This window comes from Pimephales promelas, chromosome 1 (genome assembly GCF_988280905.1).
Source record: "Pimephales promelas chromosome 1, fPimPro1.hap1.1, whole genome shotgun sequence".
In the NCBI taxonomy this organism is placed as follows: domain Eukaryota; kingdom Metazoa; phylum Chordata; class Actinopteri; order Cypriniformes; family Leuciscidae; genus Pimephales; species Pimephales promelas.
Window position 1 is genome coordinate 18,893,767 of NC_142769.1, and position 20,790 is coordinate 18,914,556.

Below are 20,790 nucleotides of genomic sequence, written 5' to 3' on the forward strand. Positions count from 1 at the left end.
ACAGCGGTCCAGCACAGATAAGCAATTGCCCAAAGAAATTAACTAGCACTAAACTTGATTCTTCTCCATTTTAAAGCATATCCCACAAAGCAGAATGAACAAGAAGACCATGTCTGTTAAAGCTACTTGGAGGGGATACAGCATCTTACTGTACATACTGTAGAGCCAAATGCTCTGAGACATATCAATATTAATGTGAATCATTGGCAAGTCCATAATGCTGAAGGCCACAGTATGTTCTTTAGCTTCAAGACAAGTGCAGAATGAAACAGAACTGAGTAAGGTAATTCAATAGAGCGTAATCCAATTGAGTTAACCAGAACAATAGGACAAAGAGTAATTGAAACATAATGTAAAGCAGTAGCATTCAGTTCAAGGGAACAGAACATGATACACGAATGTAGAATAAATTACAACCTATAACAAGTAGAAATGTCACTGCATATTGGGTCGCACATGAGAGTAGAGCGTGTCACGGCTTATAAATTGAACCAAAGTGATATTCGCACAAGCCAGACGCACTGAGATTTTACAGCAGTAATTCCTCAGCGGCCCACAAACAGGGCACTTAAGTCTGATTTTAATTACATTTGTTGGGGGAAAACCATCAACAGTATTGAAGCATCAAAGCTATGCTACAATTTATGTTTACATATTGATCCGGCCTGACTGCTGATCTCGAGTTTTGCCGATTGCATGCAAGAACAAAACCTCCCATTACAACATCATCAAGGTTACGTTTGGCAACAGTCATGTGAAAGTGAGATTATTTCTCAGTTGGTCAGGTGAGTCTGGAAGTAGTGCGCACGATATTAATGATGCACTTTGAAGAAAGTGCACACATTAATAATTGATGCAGGCTGCCTATAATCAATTTGGTATGTCTATAACAGTACAGCTCAGCTTTCGGACTCAGCAGAGCTCCATTTGAGGATGAATGTAAAATAGCACGTGAGCCTGTCAGCCTTTCACTCACTGCTGCATTATTTCAAATGGCATAGAGTGTGGAATTTCGAACTGTTTTTCATTGTTGTTACTGCTATTTCTTTTGGTGCCAAATGTGAATTCATGTCTTTTTTAAAGCCAAAGCGGAACATAAGTGACAGTTTGCTATTTTAGAAATGTGAAAATGTCTTGCTCAAAAGCTCAAGAGTGGCAGAACTGAATTGATCTCAATTGCTGCAGTTCTCTATCACCCAACCTCTGAAACAGACCTTTAATCCTTCGGAAAGAAGCTCAAAAAATGTCACTTCTCAGATTCATCTTCCCCAAAGTGTGACTGAAAAGGCACTTACTGAGATTCTTCTTCCCGTCTGCCTTTCTTCTTTCGCTGTTTTCAAGAGAGTAAGGAGCATGCTAGCGACTTCTGAGGCTTACTGGTGTGCTGAAAGTATGGGTTCAGATGGGTGCAATGAGGCTAAAAGCCATCCTTTTGCTAAATAAAAAATAAATTAAAGGAATAGCTATATTATGGTTCTATTGAAATGTCTAATTTCGTAAATATAATATCGATATTAGAAACAAAAGCATGTTTTAGTGTTTTGACTTAACCCTCCTGTTACCCTCAAATCTGATAACACTTTTTACCCTCTGGGGTCAATTTGACCCCAGTAATTTAAATCTCCACAATATGTTTATTTTTTTGTACAAAGGTTTGTCTCAGTTAATTTATGTCTTTGTTGACTACTTAAGTAATATTTTAAGTTGAAATCCACCCACCACCCCCCTCCCCACCCCACCTAACCCCACCTAACTCCACCTAACCCCTTACACATCCAGAATACCCATTGCCCGACTATGGACAAATTTACAAATCAACATAAAATCTTACTTATTTGACCTAAAATTGGAAAAGTACAAATACATCTGGTGTTTTATTTGTTTTATAATATTTCTAAGTATAGATTTTTGTCATCTATAACATTTGGAAAGAAAAACTATTTATTTTATCAAGGATAGTAACACGAGTTATGTTTGGGGTCAATCTCACAAAAATTATGTTTTCTCCTCCCCCATGGCACGGGAAACATCAAAGTTCTCACAAAAAATCATGTTTTCCCCTCCCAAATACACAGGAAAGAATTATTAGTTATCTTGAGAATTATGTCACATGTCATGTGAACTACTAGTAGTTCTCGCAATACTACAGATATGGTTCTGTTTGGTTAGAGCCCTAAAACAGAGGGACGTTTTTTGAAAATGATATTGAATATGTAAAATTACAATGAACATTATAAATTCAAATTATAACATGTTATAATGACCTCAATATAACAACCAAAACAAATGTGTGTGAAATTTTAATATTTCTTCTGTTTTATTATACAACTAAAAGAGCCTGGGGTCAAATTGACCCCAAGGAACACCGATGCTACAAAATTTGTACAGGACTTTGAAAAAATATTAGCAGGTTAATTTTATGTTTACAGAGTTGTCCCCATTAAATTAGGAAAAGTCATTAAATTTGAAGCAAAAAAAAAAATAAATAAAATTATGTTTTTACAGATGTTAAACATTGAATGGGGTCAAATTGACCCCAAGGATAATAGGAGGGTAGAGATTGCATGTTTTAAAAATATTCAGCCAGTTCTCATCCCAAGGCATCATTTACAACGCTTTTGCCAAAGCGTATGGCACCCTTCCAACCCACATGGCACCCTTTAGCGTCAATATAAGACGCAGATACATATGGGGTAGATGGCGCCTCCGAGTGGTCTAACCTGTCCTTAACCCTACCCTAGACCTGTGCGTGTTATATTGACGCTAAAGGGTGCCATGTGCGTTGGATGTAAGTGTCGTATATGAGGCGTTGGAATGAGAATGCGTTGAAATATTTCAGACTTGAACTGGGATTGCTGGATGGAGTTGACACAAAGGACACGGTCAGGTGGATTATGAGGCAAGCAATCAAAAATAACTTTGCCAAAGTGGTAGCTATAGACCATTTCACAAGATGTAAACAACACTGGTCCAGAAACACTTCCTGTTTCAGTTTGTAACTATTTTCTTTATTTCACATGTAAAGAAAACATCTTAAAGATGTTTGTTTAACTTTTTGATTCATTTTTTATGTTCTGTTGGTTGTATTTTATCCCAGCTTTTATGTAGTGTTAAAAAACTGAAACAGGAAGTGCTGGACCAGTGTTGTTTACATCTTGTGAAATGGTCTATACTGGAGAGGTGTACATGGGAAAACACCTTTCCAAAGCTTGCAGCTTAAAAACATTGTGATTGGTAAGTGCATTTCAATTGTGTCTAAATCTATCTGGAACTTCATGACCATTCCTTCATGAATGAATGAAAGTTTTAATTCTTTGACTGGTGGTGTCTTGTAATACAAACGCTTTATTTCTCTATTGTTCATTTTATTTCAAAGTGTTTTTTTTTTTTAACTTTGTATGTGTAAGCTCCTATTCTAGAGGCTGAAAGAAGAAATCTTGTGTGTGCACAGACAACTGAGCTGGAGGTTCAAAAAGTTATTAAAAGGTTGTTTCATATACAGTAGCTGGTGACCGCGAGGGTGGCAGAAAAAGAAGTGCTAATGTATGGCAAAATGCTAATGTAAAGCACACATTTTAAGTTATTAGGGAGATATTTTTACCCTTTTTGCAAATCTGAATATAAATTGTATTTATTTGTTCTTTTATAACCAGCTTTTTCTTAACCAGCTGGTGTTTTTCCTATGTTTTCTTCTGTTGCAGGACGTTGAAGTCCCTTGCCGTTTGCAGCGCCTTTTTGTATATGGTTGAGTATTTGCGCATGTGTGTTGTCAAACTTTTGGAGATGTTTCTTAATTTGCTGGTGTTTTTTTCCTGTTTGCATGTTTTCTTCTGTTTCAATGCGTTGAGATCTCTAAACCACCGTATTTTTCTGTATTTCATTATTTAAGCATGCGACATACACTTTTTTTTGTAACATTTTAATTTATTGCTCCATCTTTTTATTATTCTTGCATTGTGCCTTACTCCACTATTGGTTTATCTTGTCTTTTCCCCATTGTTTTTATTTTTCCTTTTACCTGTCTCACATTCTCTTCCCCTCTCAATAAAATGCTGTACTTTGCATTTGTGTAGTTTTATTCTTGTATTATTCCTTGCACTATATATAAGTATTACATAGGGATAATTTCTGGTTCAGTTTTTGGGACTCTGGTATAATATTGGCCAGTTACAGCTGTTTTCTGGAGCTTCTGGATAAGTTGTGGCTGAGTTCTGGGGTTCAGTTTGGCTCTTGTCTGCCTGACATAGTTATTTTGTGCCAGTTCTGGATAATATCTGGTATAGTGTAAAGCTTTGGGTGAGTTTTGGTATGCTTCCAGCATTGATCTGTTTGACTTTTGGCAAACAGCACTTGGTCCAAACTTGGACCGTAGTTGCATGTGGTATATGGGTCAAAATCTCGAAATTTAGCCAGATCCGGCCCAAAGACAATTTGCTATCTGGGTTCAGACTTTATAACATGCAATTACGAGTTTATATCTCACAATTCTGACTTTACAACACAATTACTAGTTTATATCATGCAATTATGAGAAAAAAAAGTCCGAATTGAGAGATGTAAACTCGCAATTACAGAATTGTGAAGGTCAGAATCGTGAAATAAAAGTTGCAATTACTTTTTAAAATTTTTATTCAGTGGCAGAAACAAGCTTCCATAATAGTGTCACAGGTAGATAAAACACACACAAGATAAAAATAAATTAAGTTATTTAATAATCCAAGATGCAAAAGTAAAGGAGCAAACACTGCACAACATAAGCAATAGCAGACAAAGAAACACAGGAAACTGAGGGTTTAAATAGTGTAACGATGAGGCAAGGACGAAGTAAAGAGACAATCCAATTGCAAGCACATTTTTGTCCGTAGACACTCGGAGGAAGTGACCTGAACAGTCTCTGGATCAGCAGAAGTAACATGAACAGTCTCTGAATTGGCCATCTTGTCCGTAGACACTGGCTCAGAGGAAGTGAATAGACTCTGGCTCGGCCATCTTGTCCGTAGACACTGGCTCTTCAAAAGTTACGTGAAGCGTCTCTGGCTCTGCAAAAGTGACGTGAACAGACTCTAGACTGGCAGACGTAACGTGAACAGACTCTGGATCGGCCATCTTGTCCGTAGACACTGGCTTTATAAAAGTGACGTGAAGCGTCTCTGGCTCGGCAGAAGAGAAATATTAAAATTTATCACACTGTAAAAAAATATTGTTGGTTTTACTTAAAAAATTAAGTAACCTGGTTGCCTTAAAATTTTAAGTTGATTGAACTGGAAAAAGTGAGTTAATACAATGAAGGATATTGATTTAATCATCAGAAACTTTAAATAATAAGTTATCTCAACTAAACAAATTATTTAAGTTGATTTGACAAAAGAAAAAATGTTGTGATAAGAAATCTTGAAAATATATTTTTACAGTGCAGCTGTTGTTTTACCTTGTCTTTTTCATTTTAAGCTAAAACTACTTGTATTCTGATTTTGGTGTAAATGCGTAAAGCAAATACAGATAGGTTAAGTAGGCCTAAATACTTGTTCAAAATAGCCACTTCATCAAATGGTGTATCAGTTGTCTGTTCATATAATCATCTCTGGCATTTCAGAACCTCTTAAAGGTGCTAAATGTAACTTCTAAAATTAATCCCTTTTTGCGAAGGGGTTGTAATCACACATTACAATGATCCACTTGTCGGGTTTTGCTATTACCTCTGAAGGCCAGTATTTCTATTTCTATGTGAAGTCTCCGGGCCTGATTTTCTGCGAAAACCATCGGATGTGACGTGCATGCGCGTTCTTGAGCCTCTCTCCTTTTTATATACAGTCTATGCAATGGCACTGCAGCTGACGACACGGAGTCTGAAAACACCAAAAAGCGACCTCCCTCACGCACAACACAGACTCTAAGACAAACTCCACATAAAAACAAAATAAAACAAAACAAAAATGTATCTGCTGAAGCTTGTCAGACCAAACGTGACTTGGAACATGACTCGCGACACGGTCACGCATCAACATCGGCAGAGCGTTTGAATTATGGAGAGACCTCCACTAGTTTTATTGTGATAAATTACAACTTTTCAGAGATGCTAAAATAATGGTAAAATGTAATGAAATAGTAAGGTAAACTACAACAAATAGGCTACATGAGACATGAAATGAATACAAAAGACTGTTCCAGAATAACAAAAAGTAGGTGCTTTAGGATGTAACTTTTATTTTATGTACTAGATCGACTGTGTACGTCACTCATCCCACTACCATCATATGGTTCGACTTGTCGAGACTGTTTTCCAAAGATGGCGCCGCCTAAATGACGTTTATCCATATTACTTTAAACTTTTATATTTAAATATGATCAGCTCCTGGCTTATGATAGAAAGCTGGTGTTCAGGAAAGTACTGTAGTGTTTTAGTTTTGGGAGAACATGATTCAAAATGGCCTTAAATATAGCAAAGGAAATAAAGGGTCTGTGTTAATGCTCTTATTCACCTTCTGTTAATGCATTTCAACTATTGGGTTGTAGGTTTGATAGGGATGAGAATAGCAGGAGAAATCAGGGTAACAAGATCAACTTTTCAAAGGGATATGTTTGTTGTTGATCTATACAACCTCTAAAGCATTTGGGAGCAAATTCATTAAGCATTTAAATTAGTCAGATGCTAGCCTTTTGATTGATGTAAACAGTAGCCTATCTTTGTGGTAAACAAAACACTATGTTCTAAAACCTAAACCTCATCCCAGTTGTGAATAAATCCTAATGGAGAAGTTATGCTGCAGGTTGTTTTGCTGTTTCGGGGTCTGAACGGTGTGCAGTAACCGAGAAACCAATTATTAAACAAAAAAAAAAAAAATCTGACTACAGATTACAGCGATTGACCTGCTGTGTAATGATTTCGCTAATTACACACAAGTCAAGTCACCTTCATTTATAGAGCTTTTAACAATAGACTCTTTCAAAGCAGCCTTACAGTGATAACAGGAAATTAAAGTAACAGACATTGTTTTAGCTTTCCAAGCCTTGATACATTTTTTATACCAAATTTTTTTTATTGCTTCCGCGTAGCCATGTGAGCTGGAATTATCCCGACAACGTTTTATCTGTACAGAGGTAAAATCGGTACCGAGGTAAAGGGAAGGGGGCCTTCACAGGAGAGAGAGACTAATTGACACTTCAGGACTGCTTTGTCACCGTGTCCAGGCGAAGGTCCTTCATCACATCCGGATATGGCCTGGATCCGACGAACTGCGGTAAAACTCGGGATAAACAGAGAGAGTAATATTGGCGTAAATGCCATCCTTATTTTTAATGATGTAACAAGTACATTAGGATTTACTGTATGGGAAGTGTTCCCGTTTCCAGATGACCTAATCTATGCAGCCTAACATTGAATTATTGAAGTCTATAGTGTGTTGTGTATGCTAGGCTATGTGTTTTGAGTCTAGATTTGAACTCATAGCGTGTGTCTGCTTCCTGGACAATGTTAGTTATTGTGTTACTATGTTAATATTCCAAAGTTTTGGAGGTAAATAGGAAAAGGATCTACCACCAGCAGTCGATTTTGATATTCTAGGAATTATCAACTGGCCAGATTTTGAGATTGCAATAGACATGACGGTCTATAATGTGTTAAGAGCTCAAGTACTGGGGAGATAAACCATTTAGTGCTTTGTAAGTAATCAGCAATATTTTCAAATTTATACGATGTTTAATAGGCAGCCAGTGCAGGGTTGACAGAACCGGGCTGATATGGTCATTGTGGTTCTGGCTCTCCTTAATCACAGTTAAAAAAGGACAACACTTAAGCTGTTTGGGGTCAAATTGACCCCAGACTTAGAGTGATTGCATAAGGAAATAATTTTTTTTTATGGAAAACTTTATATCATTTTTTTAAATTTACTTCTCAACTAATCATTTATGCTTGTTTTTTTTTTTTTGGATTTTTTTTAAAGTTTACCGGGTGTACCGGGTTGCTCTGCATCAGGACGTAGACAGCCATACCTCAGCTTTCACGCGTTCCCACTTGGGAATTTTCATTTACCATCCGAACCACATCGTCATATGTGACTTCAGGCAAGTTGCGGAGAGATTTGGTCCAGCTGTATCTATCGAACTCCACCATTGTAAAAAAGCTAACCGGAAGAGCCGTATCCCTACTAAAAGACATACTTCCGGTCTTCAATTTTTTCGGGACATAGGCCTGCGTCAATAGCAACTCTGTTTTTCATGGCTATGGTGTGTTAAACTTAGCAGAGACCTGTTATCAAGAAATAACAGACCGCAGTCTACATTACAGTAGAATTCAACCAAACCATGGAATAAAATATGCTGGCTATTCTCTTTATTCCCAACTGGTGGTAAATGACTCCTTTTCTCAAGTTTTAGTTCTAGTCATTGCTTTAAAATATAAACAAAGAGGTTAAAAGGTTCTGCTTTTTAGCTACACTCTCTAACAATTCATATAGCAAATTAAACAGAAAAATTCACATACAGTTATTGCTAAATAAGGGTGGCTATATAGGGAGGGAGCCACATCATTTGTCCGACACTCCAAATGTGCACACGTCACACTCGGAGCCCGAGAGCTTGCTGTTAGCTTATCACAGGATTACTGCCACCTTTGCCTCTCCGCAAGAGTAATTACCTGTGAAAAACCAATTAAACTTGCATTGTAATAAAGCCAAGATTACAAACGTAATTCATTTTCAATTATGAGGAAGCACCTACAAAATGATTACACAAAAACGGCCGACTTCCTCAGTAACGAGGCTCATTTAGGTCACGTCTTGAGTTGCATCAGTCATATATTCTGCGTAAATATGCAACAAACAAGCAGTTTTAAGTTAAATTTGCTTTATTATGCATCATTTTGTCTGTTTCAATAGCCACAATGAATTTTTCTTGTAATTTACATAAAAAACTCTGTACATGCATTGCAACAGGAGAAAATGCTAATCATTTGAGCTATTACACAATGGCTTATAATCATTTCTAACATTTTAAAAAAAAAATCGTATTTGACATGTGCTAGAAAAATAACTCGATGACTCTAGGAGGAGCCATCTTGAAGGGGAATCCCTGATGGGTCCTGGCGGGATGAGCGACGGGCACCTGATGTGGGCACCTCCAGAAGAGCCTGAACAGTCTGAGCGACGCGCGTGAGCCCCTCTTCCTCCAGAATCAACTGCGATGGACACAGTGCGTCCTGGTGGGATTTGATCGAGGGGAGAAGAAAGAATACCAATATAAGTTTGTTTACACAAATGGTTGATAAAATAAGCAATAAAACATCCTGGCATAAACAGACGGCTCAAGGAATAGTGGTTCTTGTATTGCAAGCCCCTAAAAATCTGCAAATATAGGCTTCTATGAGGAGATGCTTAAGCGTGAAGTGCACTCGGGGTAAACAAGCAAGATCCTTGGCTCATTATGAAAAGCTTTCCATGCACCTATAAGGATGGTGTTGAAATGAAACTCCCATCTGTTATATCAAGTACCCACAACATGCAAGATACAGGATCACACACACACGAAGCACTTATGACACACGGATACAGGAAGGACATGCAATGCATGCAGAACAACACTTGATCACCAAACAATTTCTTTGAATTTGCGACTATATGGCACAGCAGCAAGACCCCGTCTTTCAGAGATGCAGTCATGCAGTTATAGCACTTCACAGACAGGATGCGATTTCAATCCAGGCTGAAGTACGCATAACAAGCCAGCACTTCACCATCTTGGGAATCCATCATGCATTCCAATGATTAAGTTCAGTCAACCCTAACGGTATACATTAAATATAGATTATGAACGGGCTGCATGGGCTTTTATTGCCATATTCAGGCTGTATATCACACATGCAGTAGGCTAGGCTATATATCAGATTTTGCGTTAAGCTCATTGCTTTAACATAATAAGAACGCATTATGTTTTAAACCTCGATCGTGCCGTTATAGGCCATATGGTAGGTTAATTCACTTTCTTGGCTTTTTTTTTTAGAAAAAAAACAACGACATATGACTTTGTTGAGTTGAAATCACTGTCTTTTAAGAATCCAATAATGTTGTTTTTATGACACAAACTCGATTTTTTCTCTCCAAGGTTGTTTTTCCTGGGGGTCAACACATGCTCCTCATATTGCCCTATTAAAAACATTTCAGTACATTTCTTCAACATCTGCTGAAGATTTTTGCTGCCTCTCTGGTAAGTTAAATCGATGTTGTTGCTTTCAGATTCTCACGTTTTTTTTGTCTAATATAGTTAACAATAAACTGAGAAAGTATGAACGCATATGGCAAATGGCAGTGATGCATTTCCTTATTGTTAGTGGCATCAATTACTGCAATTAATTATTTATTTGGAGGTGTTTATTGTAATTAGAATTATGCAGATCCCAATTATGATTAATGTTTCATGTGTTCAGGGAAAAAAAAATAAATCTCAGAGTAGAAATGTCACAAAGAACAGAATAAAAAATTAGTTTAAAGAAGGTCCAAATGCATATCCAAATTCAAGCTCATCACACTTAATTATAGGGAAACTTGAGTAGAATCCTGAAATTAAAATAGATTTTCTTTAATGGTACAGAGTTGCCAAAAGAAATATATTATTTGGAAGAATCTCTTAACAATTTGGCAAAAAAAAAAAAAAAAAAGTTCCATCATTAGAAGACAATGCCACACCGTAGGGTTAACTGAACTGTTCTCACCCGTAAACACACAGTACTTTACAATGTCAAAGTGAAAAACGAGCTGGCCAGTTAATTAATGAATAATTAAAATTAATAAACAGAAAACAAATGAGCGCATAAGTATTCACCCCTCCTGCTTTGACACACTTTAATGAGTTCAGAAGCAAGCAAAATAATTGCTTGATTAAAGTACACCCGTACACAGATGAGGTGTTCCACATGACACCTGCGTCTATTAGTGTATTTACACTGAAACACTGGTGGAGTGTGGTTGGAAGAAAGACTCTGATGATTTAAAAACGCTGCTTTCTCAGGGCAATGACATTCATCCAGTCTTGATTAAAAGTCTGAATGCTATGGAGCAGCTGTATTTGAGAGACCCTAAAGATTTGAAGTCTAAAGTTTGATGAATCCGAAACTGTTTGGTCTAAATGCCAAGCACTGTGAAAAGAAGAATGAGCAAAAATGCCATTCTCACTTTGTACAAAAAGCTAAGCTTTAAAAGAACTTGTATGGTAAAGTGTGAATTCTTGCGCTCAGTTATTTTCTTGGTTTAATTGGTTTGTTCTGGGTGTTGTAAAGTTGTTTGTGCAGATGAGTGGCTCCAAATAATGCAATACAATAAAATATCTTAGAGTACATCTACAGTTTATGAAGATATACTGTATACTGTACACTACCATAAAAGTTTGGGGTCAGTAAGTTTTTCTTGGATGAAATTGATTAAAAGTGACAGTGAAGACATTAATAATGTTACAAAAGAGTTTATTTCAACACTGTAAATAAATATTTTCAAGATTTGTTATCACAACATATTTTCTTTTGTCAAATCAACTTTATAATAATTTATTTAGTTGAGATAACTTATTATTTTGAGTTTCTGATGATTAAATTAATCTCCTTCATTGTATTAACTCACTTTTTCCAGTTCAACTTAACATTTTAAGGCAACACAGGTTACTTTTTTAAGTTAAACCAACAATATTTTTTTAAGTGTAGTAATCACATTTTTTTCTTTTGTCAAATCAACTTTAGTTCAGATAACATATCATTTTGAGTTTCTGATGATTAAATCACTCTCCTTCATTGTATTAACTCACTTTTTCCAGTTCAATGAACTTAAAATTTTAAGGCAACCAGGTTACTTACTTTTTAAGTTAAACCATCAGTATGTTTTTACAGTGAAATTAAATGTATATTTATCAAATAATGAAAAGAAAAATGCATTACGGTTTCCACAAAAATATTAAACAGCACAATTGTTTTTCACATTGATAACGAAATGTGTTTTAAAGCACCAAATCACATGAAAGATCATGTGTCTGATGCAATTACCACAGTGCAAAGACAATACTTTTTGCTGCTATTTAGTGCAAATAGCAGTAAATGCTATCTAGAGTTGTTTTTACTGTATGTTTTTATCAAATACTGTAAATGCAGACTTGAGCATAAGAGACTTTCAAAAACATTTTTAAAAAACCTTACCAACCCCAAACTTATGAACTAGTGTATACTTTATTTATAATATGAAAAAGACACAGTGGGGTCCAGAAATCTGAGAAAGGCATTTTTAATTATAAATTATAATATACTACCCACTGTGTAGTAGTGTGTACTTTTACTTTGTGTAGCTATACTTACCTTTTCTCTACTTTCTACTACCCACACAATGGATCAACACTTACCTTTTAGCAAAGGGCACAGTATATCTGGACTCATAAGCTACAGAGACGAGCTGGCGTGAGGATTTCATCCTCAGCACAGAGACAAAGAACCAAAGCAGAATTAATCATGAGCGAGAGTCATGAACATTTGACAAAAGCACACGTAAAGCAGCAGACCACACGTAAAAAATCAGTTTCCTTTTTTTAATAATTTCTTTACAGACAAAAAAAAAATTCTTTATATCAATATAAACTTAACTTCTTAAATACACAGTATTTTATAAATATAACAAAATACATTTCGTGTGTTGCAACAGTTTAAACTAGGTAACATTTGGACGGAAACATTCGTGTAGATCTAGTGCCCTCTAAACTGTCTAACGTGTGTGTATAATTATCAGTCTTCTGTAAAAGCCTTCAACATGGACAGTAACATTTCACAATCCTCATTTCATTTGGCTGTAGCCTCTAGACTAGAGCAACTGTGATGAAGTCCATCTATGTGAAATGTGTCTGAGTTCATTTTCAAAATGGATTCATTTTAAATTAAATGTCTATTATGATTAGCTTTAGCGTTGATAACAATGAATAATGTTCTAAAACCCTATCAACATCCCTTAAAATATGTTTAAGACATCGTAGGATGAGAAATGCACGTTGGTAACTAATTACACAGCACATATCCCTTCACCTACCCATGTTTCCCAGTCTCTCTCTCTCTCTCTCCTTATCGTTCACAGCAGATGAGAGGCTTCTCGTTAGTAAACTGTCAGCAAAGCTCCTAAATCACATTAAGTAGGCACGGAGTACAAAAGCAACATCAGCATACAGCACCGCGGAAAATAGGTTCTCATGGCACATTACAGGACTACAAAAACACTATGGCCACATTTAGAACCAGCAAACGGCAGCTGAAGAGGCTTGAGGAGAAGCAGGACTCGCAACTATTTCATCATCAATTAAAAAAAAAATGGTTTAATTTGGTAATGTCTGCTTATCCACATTGTGCGTCCACAAGCAGTATCTAATATAGCCTACACATTTAAAAGACGCTATTAATGTCCCCTACTGTTTTTTTCCCCTCCCCAGCACATAAAAGCAATCATAAGCATATTACTCAATTAATCTGTTCAATTTAATTAGTCAAATGTAATGTGCTCAGCGAGACTGGGGTTTCCACCAAATGCAGCTTCATCAGAACGGAGAAAAAACATAAATAAACCGAAACAATAACTTAACTGTGAACAGTTTTGATACAGGAATTATATTAAGATGCTCTCAAGAAACCAAAACATGAATTAAAAAAACAAACAAACAAACGGTTAACACAGCTTTGAATCATATTAGTACCGTCAAAACGTGTTAAAGGAACAGTTTAGGAAACACCACTGCCCTCTGGTGGTCACAGTCGAAAAGATATGAGCGAAAGAAAAGGAAAGTGAAATAGTCCACGCAGTCCCAGCCTTAACAGGTATCTACAACGTGTGAATTAAACCAAATTCAGCTGAGAAGTACCATAGCCACACTGTTAACAGATTTACCAGATGCTACAAACTAATTTGCACTGCTGTGTGAGCAGAAAGAAACCACAAGCTTCTGAGGCACTTTTAAGAGGAAAAATAAGAGGGGGGGATGGGGAGTGTGTGCCAGTGCTTTAAAACTCTGAGGATATCCCTTACAAAGACAGTCATTCCCTCTAGAATGTGTATAAACTATCCTGGGATCAACTGCAACGCTAAGGCAATCAGGTGGAAACAGCCCTTCACGAGTGGAAACCTTGTCTATGTACAAATAAAGTCTCCATCCTCAACAGAAAAAGTTGATTATAACTTTCTTGATGTGGGAAAATGTGGATATCCGATCTAGACCTCTGATAATTTGCGATATATTTCAGTATTTCACCATTTATAGAGCTTCTCATATATGTTTCCAAACCTGAATATCTGTGAGGAGCTTTAACGTGTAAGCTGAAAGGCATTATGTGTAGAGAGTTATATATGTGCAGGTCTTGTCAACAATGCGTGTACACAGTACAGAAATGATGTATTCGTTACATTTACACATTGATGCTCGCTGGCACTATGCTATAAGCTGGCAGTATAACAGGTAGAGCAAAGCCATGAGGAGAGAGTAGAAGAGCAGGAAGCCGCTGGAAAAAGGGGAGGAAGGAGAGACGGAGGGAGAGGTGACGTTCTTGTCCTCGTTCACCTCCTCCTCTATTGCCAGGAGCGCCGTCGCACAGCGATGCACTGCAGGTATCTTACTGCACAGGACATCAGACGCTAAACACAACTCCATCTGAGAAACAGACAGACAAAGGAAAGGAAGAACAATGCAAAGAGGACAAACAAAGATGAATGGACACAGTATTGAACACACACACATGAAAGCAGGGTCATTTAAAGGGATAGTTCACTCAAAACTGAAAACTCTGTCATCATTTACTCACCTTGTTTTTTTTTTTTTTTAAACGTACATGACTTTCTTTCTTCCGTGGAACACTAAATGAGATGTTTATAGAAGTAGTGTACATACAATGTCTAAGGCTGAACGATATTTTGTTTTTCTGCGCTACATTTTTTGAAAAATGCAGGAAGTCTCAATAGATTAATTTAAATAGCTATGCTTGGAAAGAATAAATCTTTCAAGGATGATTGGGGTGATTGTTGGAAAGTGCAGCTGCATAGAATATAGAAATAATAAAACAAAAAAAGTTCATTTTAAATGTTAATTTTTTTAACATCCTTTTAGGGCTTGAAAGATTTGGGTATCAACATGACATCAAGACATTTGTGTAAACATACATGTCAATATGCATTATCAATATGCATTTTCAGCTATCCGCGTGTGTCTACACCGTTAAATGTCCAAGTGATTCCACGTGTATGTAAACGCTGTTAAATGTCCGATCGAAACGAAGCAAAATGTAGATCTACATCTGGGGAGCGATATTTTTTTCCTAGGATGGTAGGGGAAGACTCATAAATGCTATTAACCGGGTAGGTTTAGGGACGGGGTTGGTGTAGCTCATATATTTATATATACAGTAATGTAACGTTAAGTCAACGACGTTCATAAACGCGCTGAAAAGCGATTATGCGTGATGATAGCACGGCAAAAATGGAAATACGAATTGGCCTGTCATTTCATGAGATCAGTCTGTGGGTATAATCTTTACAAGAACAAACTTAAATCTCTATAATGATTTCAGTTTGACGGCTTGGGTAGAAAACGCTTAACCAGGAGTGCTTTACCTTTAACGGTGAAAGAGTGAGTGGAGAGATAAGTAGCTAAACATTTAATATTTGAAAAGTGTTTTACAACAGAAATGTTCAACAACAGACATTAATATTATTTCTGAACTGAAAATATGCTATCATTTACATGATTCATATAATTCATAACTGAATGTGAAGAGACAAGAACCGTTTTGCATTTTTGACATATTAGACATGTGAATAAGATTAATAAATTGTGTGCATATTTTAAAATAATGCAACTATTTTTAACCTTCAAATGGTCTTCGTTTCCTGTTTACACTTCTGGGCTTCGGGGTCTATACGACCCCAACAATTGATTGAGTAATTGTACAAAAAAAATATTCATTTTTAATCATACAAATAATATACAATTTTTCTGTTTACTTCTCATCTATTCATTAATGCTGTGTTTTTGGAGATAAAGTACACAATTCCTCAACTACACCATTAGCTTGCATATGAAATATTATTTTTTATGATGCATTGCATTTATGCTCTAGTACTAGGCCTTCATTTCCGTTTAAAAAATGTTTGTAAAGATTTATGCCAGATTTTTTTTTTTTTTTTTTTTTGACACATGAAGAAAATATATTTCGTTTTTTTTTTTCACATTTCCCATTCATTTCAATGTGGGGTCATATTGACCCCGAAGACCAGAAGTGTAAACATTTTTTTTTTACATTCCTTCAGAACAACCAAATCAAGCCCAGTTTTTGTGTGTGTGTATAGATAGATAATGAATGAAAAGACAAAATCTTATGCCACTGAGATGAAGGGAACCTTTTTTTTATTAAGTAAAAGTCGATTGGGGTCGTACAGACCCCATGACCTGATTGAGGGCTACTTTATTGATTCATAACAACAAATAGACCTAGAACTTATTTTACTATTTTTTTCCATTCCCTTTTAATCCTTTAGTTATTTGATTAATTTAAAGGTGCAGTCGGTAACTTTTGTCGCTCTAGCGGTTAATAAACAGAACTGTATGCGTCTTGCAGAAGAACACTGTAGCCGGAGCTACTTCTCTCGGTTTATGTCTATGACGAGTCACGCAGGCATTGGTACGACCCATACCAGTCTAAAATTGTCCGAAAATAAACACTTATTATAGGTGTACTGTAGTGATTCAGGGTAAGACAAAAACAATGTTTGGAAAACGGATTCAGGATGTACTCGCTCATTAAATTGTTACGACCTGAGCCTTATGTTTATTTGTGTGTGCTTGTATTTCTCTGGTTGATCTGGTTCTCTCTCACTTTCGGACTAGGCTCCACCCTTGCGCACCTGCAGCCTATTCAGTGATGTTCTGGGCTGGAAACGTAATGAGAGAGCGGGGAGAGAAGGGCACGGAGGTTGACCTACTACGATTTGTTTCTAGCGGCTTGAGTGCTTCGATCACAGTTTCAGCTCTGTCAAGAGCGTGGCGTGCACCGAAAGAGAAGGGCTTGAGTGGAGTGTCGAGAGAGCCCTGTGTGCTGTGTGATGATGTTTCCACCAGCCGCTGATAAGCTGTGTTTTATTTCGTTTATTTCTGTTAACATTATCTGTTGCCTGCTGATCAGTGCGTTGTGTAGTTCGCGTGTCATTATGTTGCTTACCCCCTTCTTTATCTAGTATCTTTAATAGTGGGGTTCTTAAAATAAATTTTGTACATTTTGAACTCAAAATCCAGACTGATCTCATGAAGTAGTGTGTGTATGACACGCCAATTCGTATTTCCGTTTTTGCCGTTCTATCAACATGCATAATTGCTTTTCAGCGTGTTTATGAACGTCGTTGACTTAACGTTACATTACTGTATATATAAATATATGACTTACCTCACCCCCGTCAAAGAGTATAGAAGAACAAGAGGCGAAACTCTGATGCTTTTTTGGTAACAGCCACTAGATGGCGCTTCGGTAGCGCGGCAGCCATATCGGGGTGAAAATTCCAACTGGAGTTACTGGACAACAGCACTGATAACAGTTTTTTGAGGTAGTTTTTTCTTGCATTAGTGAGTATTTCCATTGTATGCAACTTTACACTTTTACTACTATTATTAGTTACCAACTCCACTAGGCCTGAAATATATTTTGGACGTTTTAATCCCCTGGATCATGCTACAAACATGATGATCATTGATGCGCTGTGTCCGTTATCCTATAACTAATTGCCACTTTCGACATTGGCTGTGATTTTTTGTTTGTTTACATGGTCTTGCGTCATTAATATAAGATAGGCTAGTACTGCAAAAAAAAAAAAAAAAAAAAAAACTGTTTACTGTAAAGCCATTCTATTGCTGTTACATATTTATTGTCAAACATTTACATTTTAGTACAACATTTATTTGCTGAATTTATTTCATTGATAACTTATTTTTGTAAGTATGTGTACCTCCCAGGAAACTATGTTATCATAACTTTATGAACTGATATCACTTTATTCTTACCTATCACACTTAATGTGGAGAGTAATATATAATATAACGAATATTCATTATATTATAAGTAATATAATGAATTAAATCCTCAAACTTCCCAACTTCAAGTTATATGGGGGTAAAAGCCCGGTTAAGTAGCAACTTCTTTTTTAACTGCTATAAAGTTAACTGTTGTGAGTTAAATAATCACCTAGCCTAATTATTTCAACCTAAAAATGATCTCTGCACTGGACTAAATATATGTATGTTATATGACTGCCTAGTCGCTTTCACCCCGAAATGGCGGAAGTGTAGGGCTGCTGCTGGGCGCTGGTGTTGCAATGGAACGTTCTATTGGCTTTCACTTCTTGTCAATATACGTTCTTTGCCCCCGTCCCTAAACCTACCCGTCACTGGGGTTAATGGCATTTATGAGTGTTCCCCTACCATCCTATGAAAAAAAAAAAAAATTGCTTCCCAGATGTAGATCTATGCTTTGCTTCGTTTCGTGCGGACATTTGACGGCGTGTACAAACATGCGGAATCACTCGGACATTAATGGCGTAGACATACACGCATACACGCGGATAGCTCAAAATGCGTAGAGATAACACGCCACTTGACTCGAAACGCAAAAGTCATGATGTCATATAGCAAAATCAGCAGCTTGAAATAATAAGCCAAAAAAACTTTGGTCCCCCAATGTTCAAGACATGGTTAAGGACTACTTTTATGATGATTTTTATGGCTTTATGGTGCTTTTATTGTCCTTTTTGTATTTTGACAGCACAATTCCCATTCACTTTCACTGCATTACAAGACAGCAGCTAAGACATTCTGCTAAACATCTCCTTTGGGGTTCCACGGATGAAATGCGTTTGGCTTTGTAGCATCATGAACTAACTGAGGTGACTACCCCTTTAAGAAAAAAAAAAGCACAAAAAGTAGCAAATCGAGCTTGAAGCACTTGAAAAACAACATAAAAAAGCATTACCAGTCACATGTCAGTGGGCGAAGTGGATTTGTCTCGTTTACAAACAGCTCACACAATATGTCTCAGGAAGACAAATAATATGGAGGATGATAAAAGCAGCAAACAATAAAAAAAAAAGTAATTTATGTTTACCTCAGGGACTCCCAGCCTACGACATGCAGCAATGAAGTTTTCGACATTGAGGCGGCACTTGGCAGCACTCAGCTTTGGCTGAACAGACAGAAAGATTGCACAGATATTCATTAGAAAGCAAATTAAAAACTGGGATCAGCTTCTTCCAGATAAGGACCACACATAAAAAGGTGGATCTTCTTATAAGTGTTTGTTTTTAGAGATACTAGATTATGTTTTGTCCATAATGAGAATAAGATTCGAGCATTAGCTCACCACTGCCGGAGAGGGGATGTGGATGATTGACACGGAACGAGGTCGCACGTGATTGGCCAACTGGCAGAGAACTGTGCCATTGGACAACGCCTCTCCCAGATCATCAGGCAGAGAGATCTTGAGACGTGACTCCAAACACTGGAAGAGAAACATGGAAAGAGTGATATTACTGGGAAGATGCATCAAAAATGCTTCTTAAACTACGCAATCAGATTAAAAAATATAAAAAATAAAGACAAGGTAAACAAGCGGTAAAAACTAAGATAATAGTAACAAAAATGGGGTAAGGCATCTCAGAAGAGCTCGAGATGGAGAGATGAATAATACAGGATGGCTCTTTACTTTGCGCAGTTGCATGATGTCTGTTCTGTCCTCTCGTGGGGATCTGAGTGTGGAGCGTGATTCGCTGCGGCCAGACTCCGCCAAACTGTTTCCTGATCCTGAGAAGAGAGCAATAGGGTACAACATATATTACTAACCAAATCAAGATTATAGGTCCTACAATCCTATATTAACTCCTCTGTGTGTGTGTTTGTGTACCAGTCTTGACGTTGCAGCGTGAAGACGTGCGGAATAAGAAGCTGTTGGGTTTGGGAGCAGAACCTGTAGGAGAACAGGGCTTCACGGAGGGCGCATCTGTAATATGTCACAAACAAGGTTCATTAAATACTTAAAATTACAGCATCAGCAGAACAAGCAACATTAATTAAACAAAACTGTAATCAATACATTGTTTCTATATTACATTGCTCTCAAGGAAACCAAAGCAAACATTCAACAGAAAATATTAACATTGGCCAATCAGATTAAAAAATGGCCAGAAATGACTCCCACATTGGCCAGTTTTAAGAAGTTGTTAAAAACACATCTTTTTAAAATTGCTTATACAGACTTATGATTAGTATCCTAATGCTGTGTACTGTAATAATTATTTTGTATTACTTTTGTACTTGTATTTTACGTGTGTTTTATTGTTTGTAGAGCTTTGGGTTTTAGAAAAGCGCATTATAAAATAAAATGTATTATTATTATTATTAAAAAAGAAAAACTGTCAAAAAGCGTCAAAGCACTTTTGTAACAGCACTGCCCTCTGGTGGTCACACTGCCTTCATTTCTAAAGAATTTCTATGGGTAATTGTAAGAAACTCTTTCGTTTGAATGGCTGCATGTCGATTGTCTGTCACAGACAGACCATTTTTTTTTTGCCGGAGAAATTCAGGCACTTCTATAGCAATCAACATGATTGGGAATTTCACATAAGGGTAGAGGATTTCACCATGCAGAATCGGCAAAGTGTTTAAGTTGGTCATGTGGATTGGCAGCATTGAGCAACCGAATGCAGCTTAGTTTGAAAGTCACTTCTGTTTGAGCAATGCTTTGCGCATCACTGCACTATTGCC

General features: G+C 36.8%; 1 protein-coding gene across 3 annotated transcripts in view; it reads right to left on the reverse strand.

Moving 5' to 3' along the window:
- Positions 1–8,824: 8,824 nt before the first annotated feature.
- Positions 8,825–20,790, reverse strand: part of lrch4 (leucine-rich repeats and calponin homology (CH) domain containing 4) — a 57,682-nt gene continuing 45,716 nt past the window's right edge. The window contains exons 14-19 of one of the 3 annotated variants that reach the window (XM_039669299.2): positions 19,931–20,026; positions 19,733–19,830; positions 19,391–19,528; positions 19,136–19,213; positions 14,557–14,646; positions 8,825–9,193 (exon numbers count right to left, since the gene is read on the reverse strand). In XM_039669299.2, the coding sequence (XP_039525233.2) occupies positions 9,038–9,193; positions 14,557–14,646; positions 19,136–19,213; positions 19,391–19,528; positions 19,733–19,830; positions 19,931–20,026 (656 nt within the window). In that variant the 3' untranslated portion in view covers positions 8,825–9,037. Of the gene's footprint in view, positions 9,194–12,537; positions 14,647–19,135; positions 19,214–19,390; positions 19,529–19,732; positions 19,831–19,930; positions 20,027–20,790 lie in introns of those variants that run through there. The other 2 variants (XM_039669300.2, XM_089128563.1) reach the window with 2 other exon arrangements.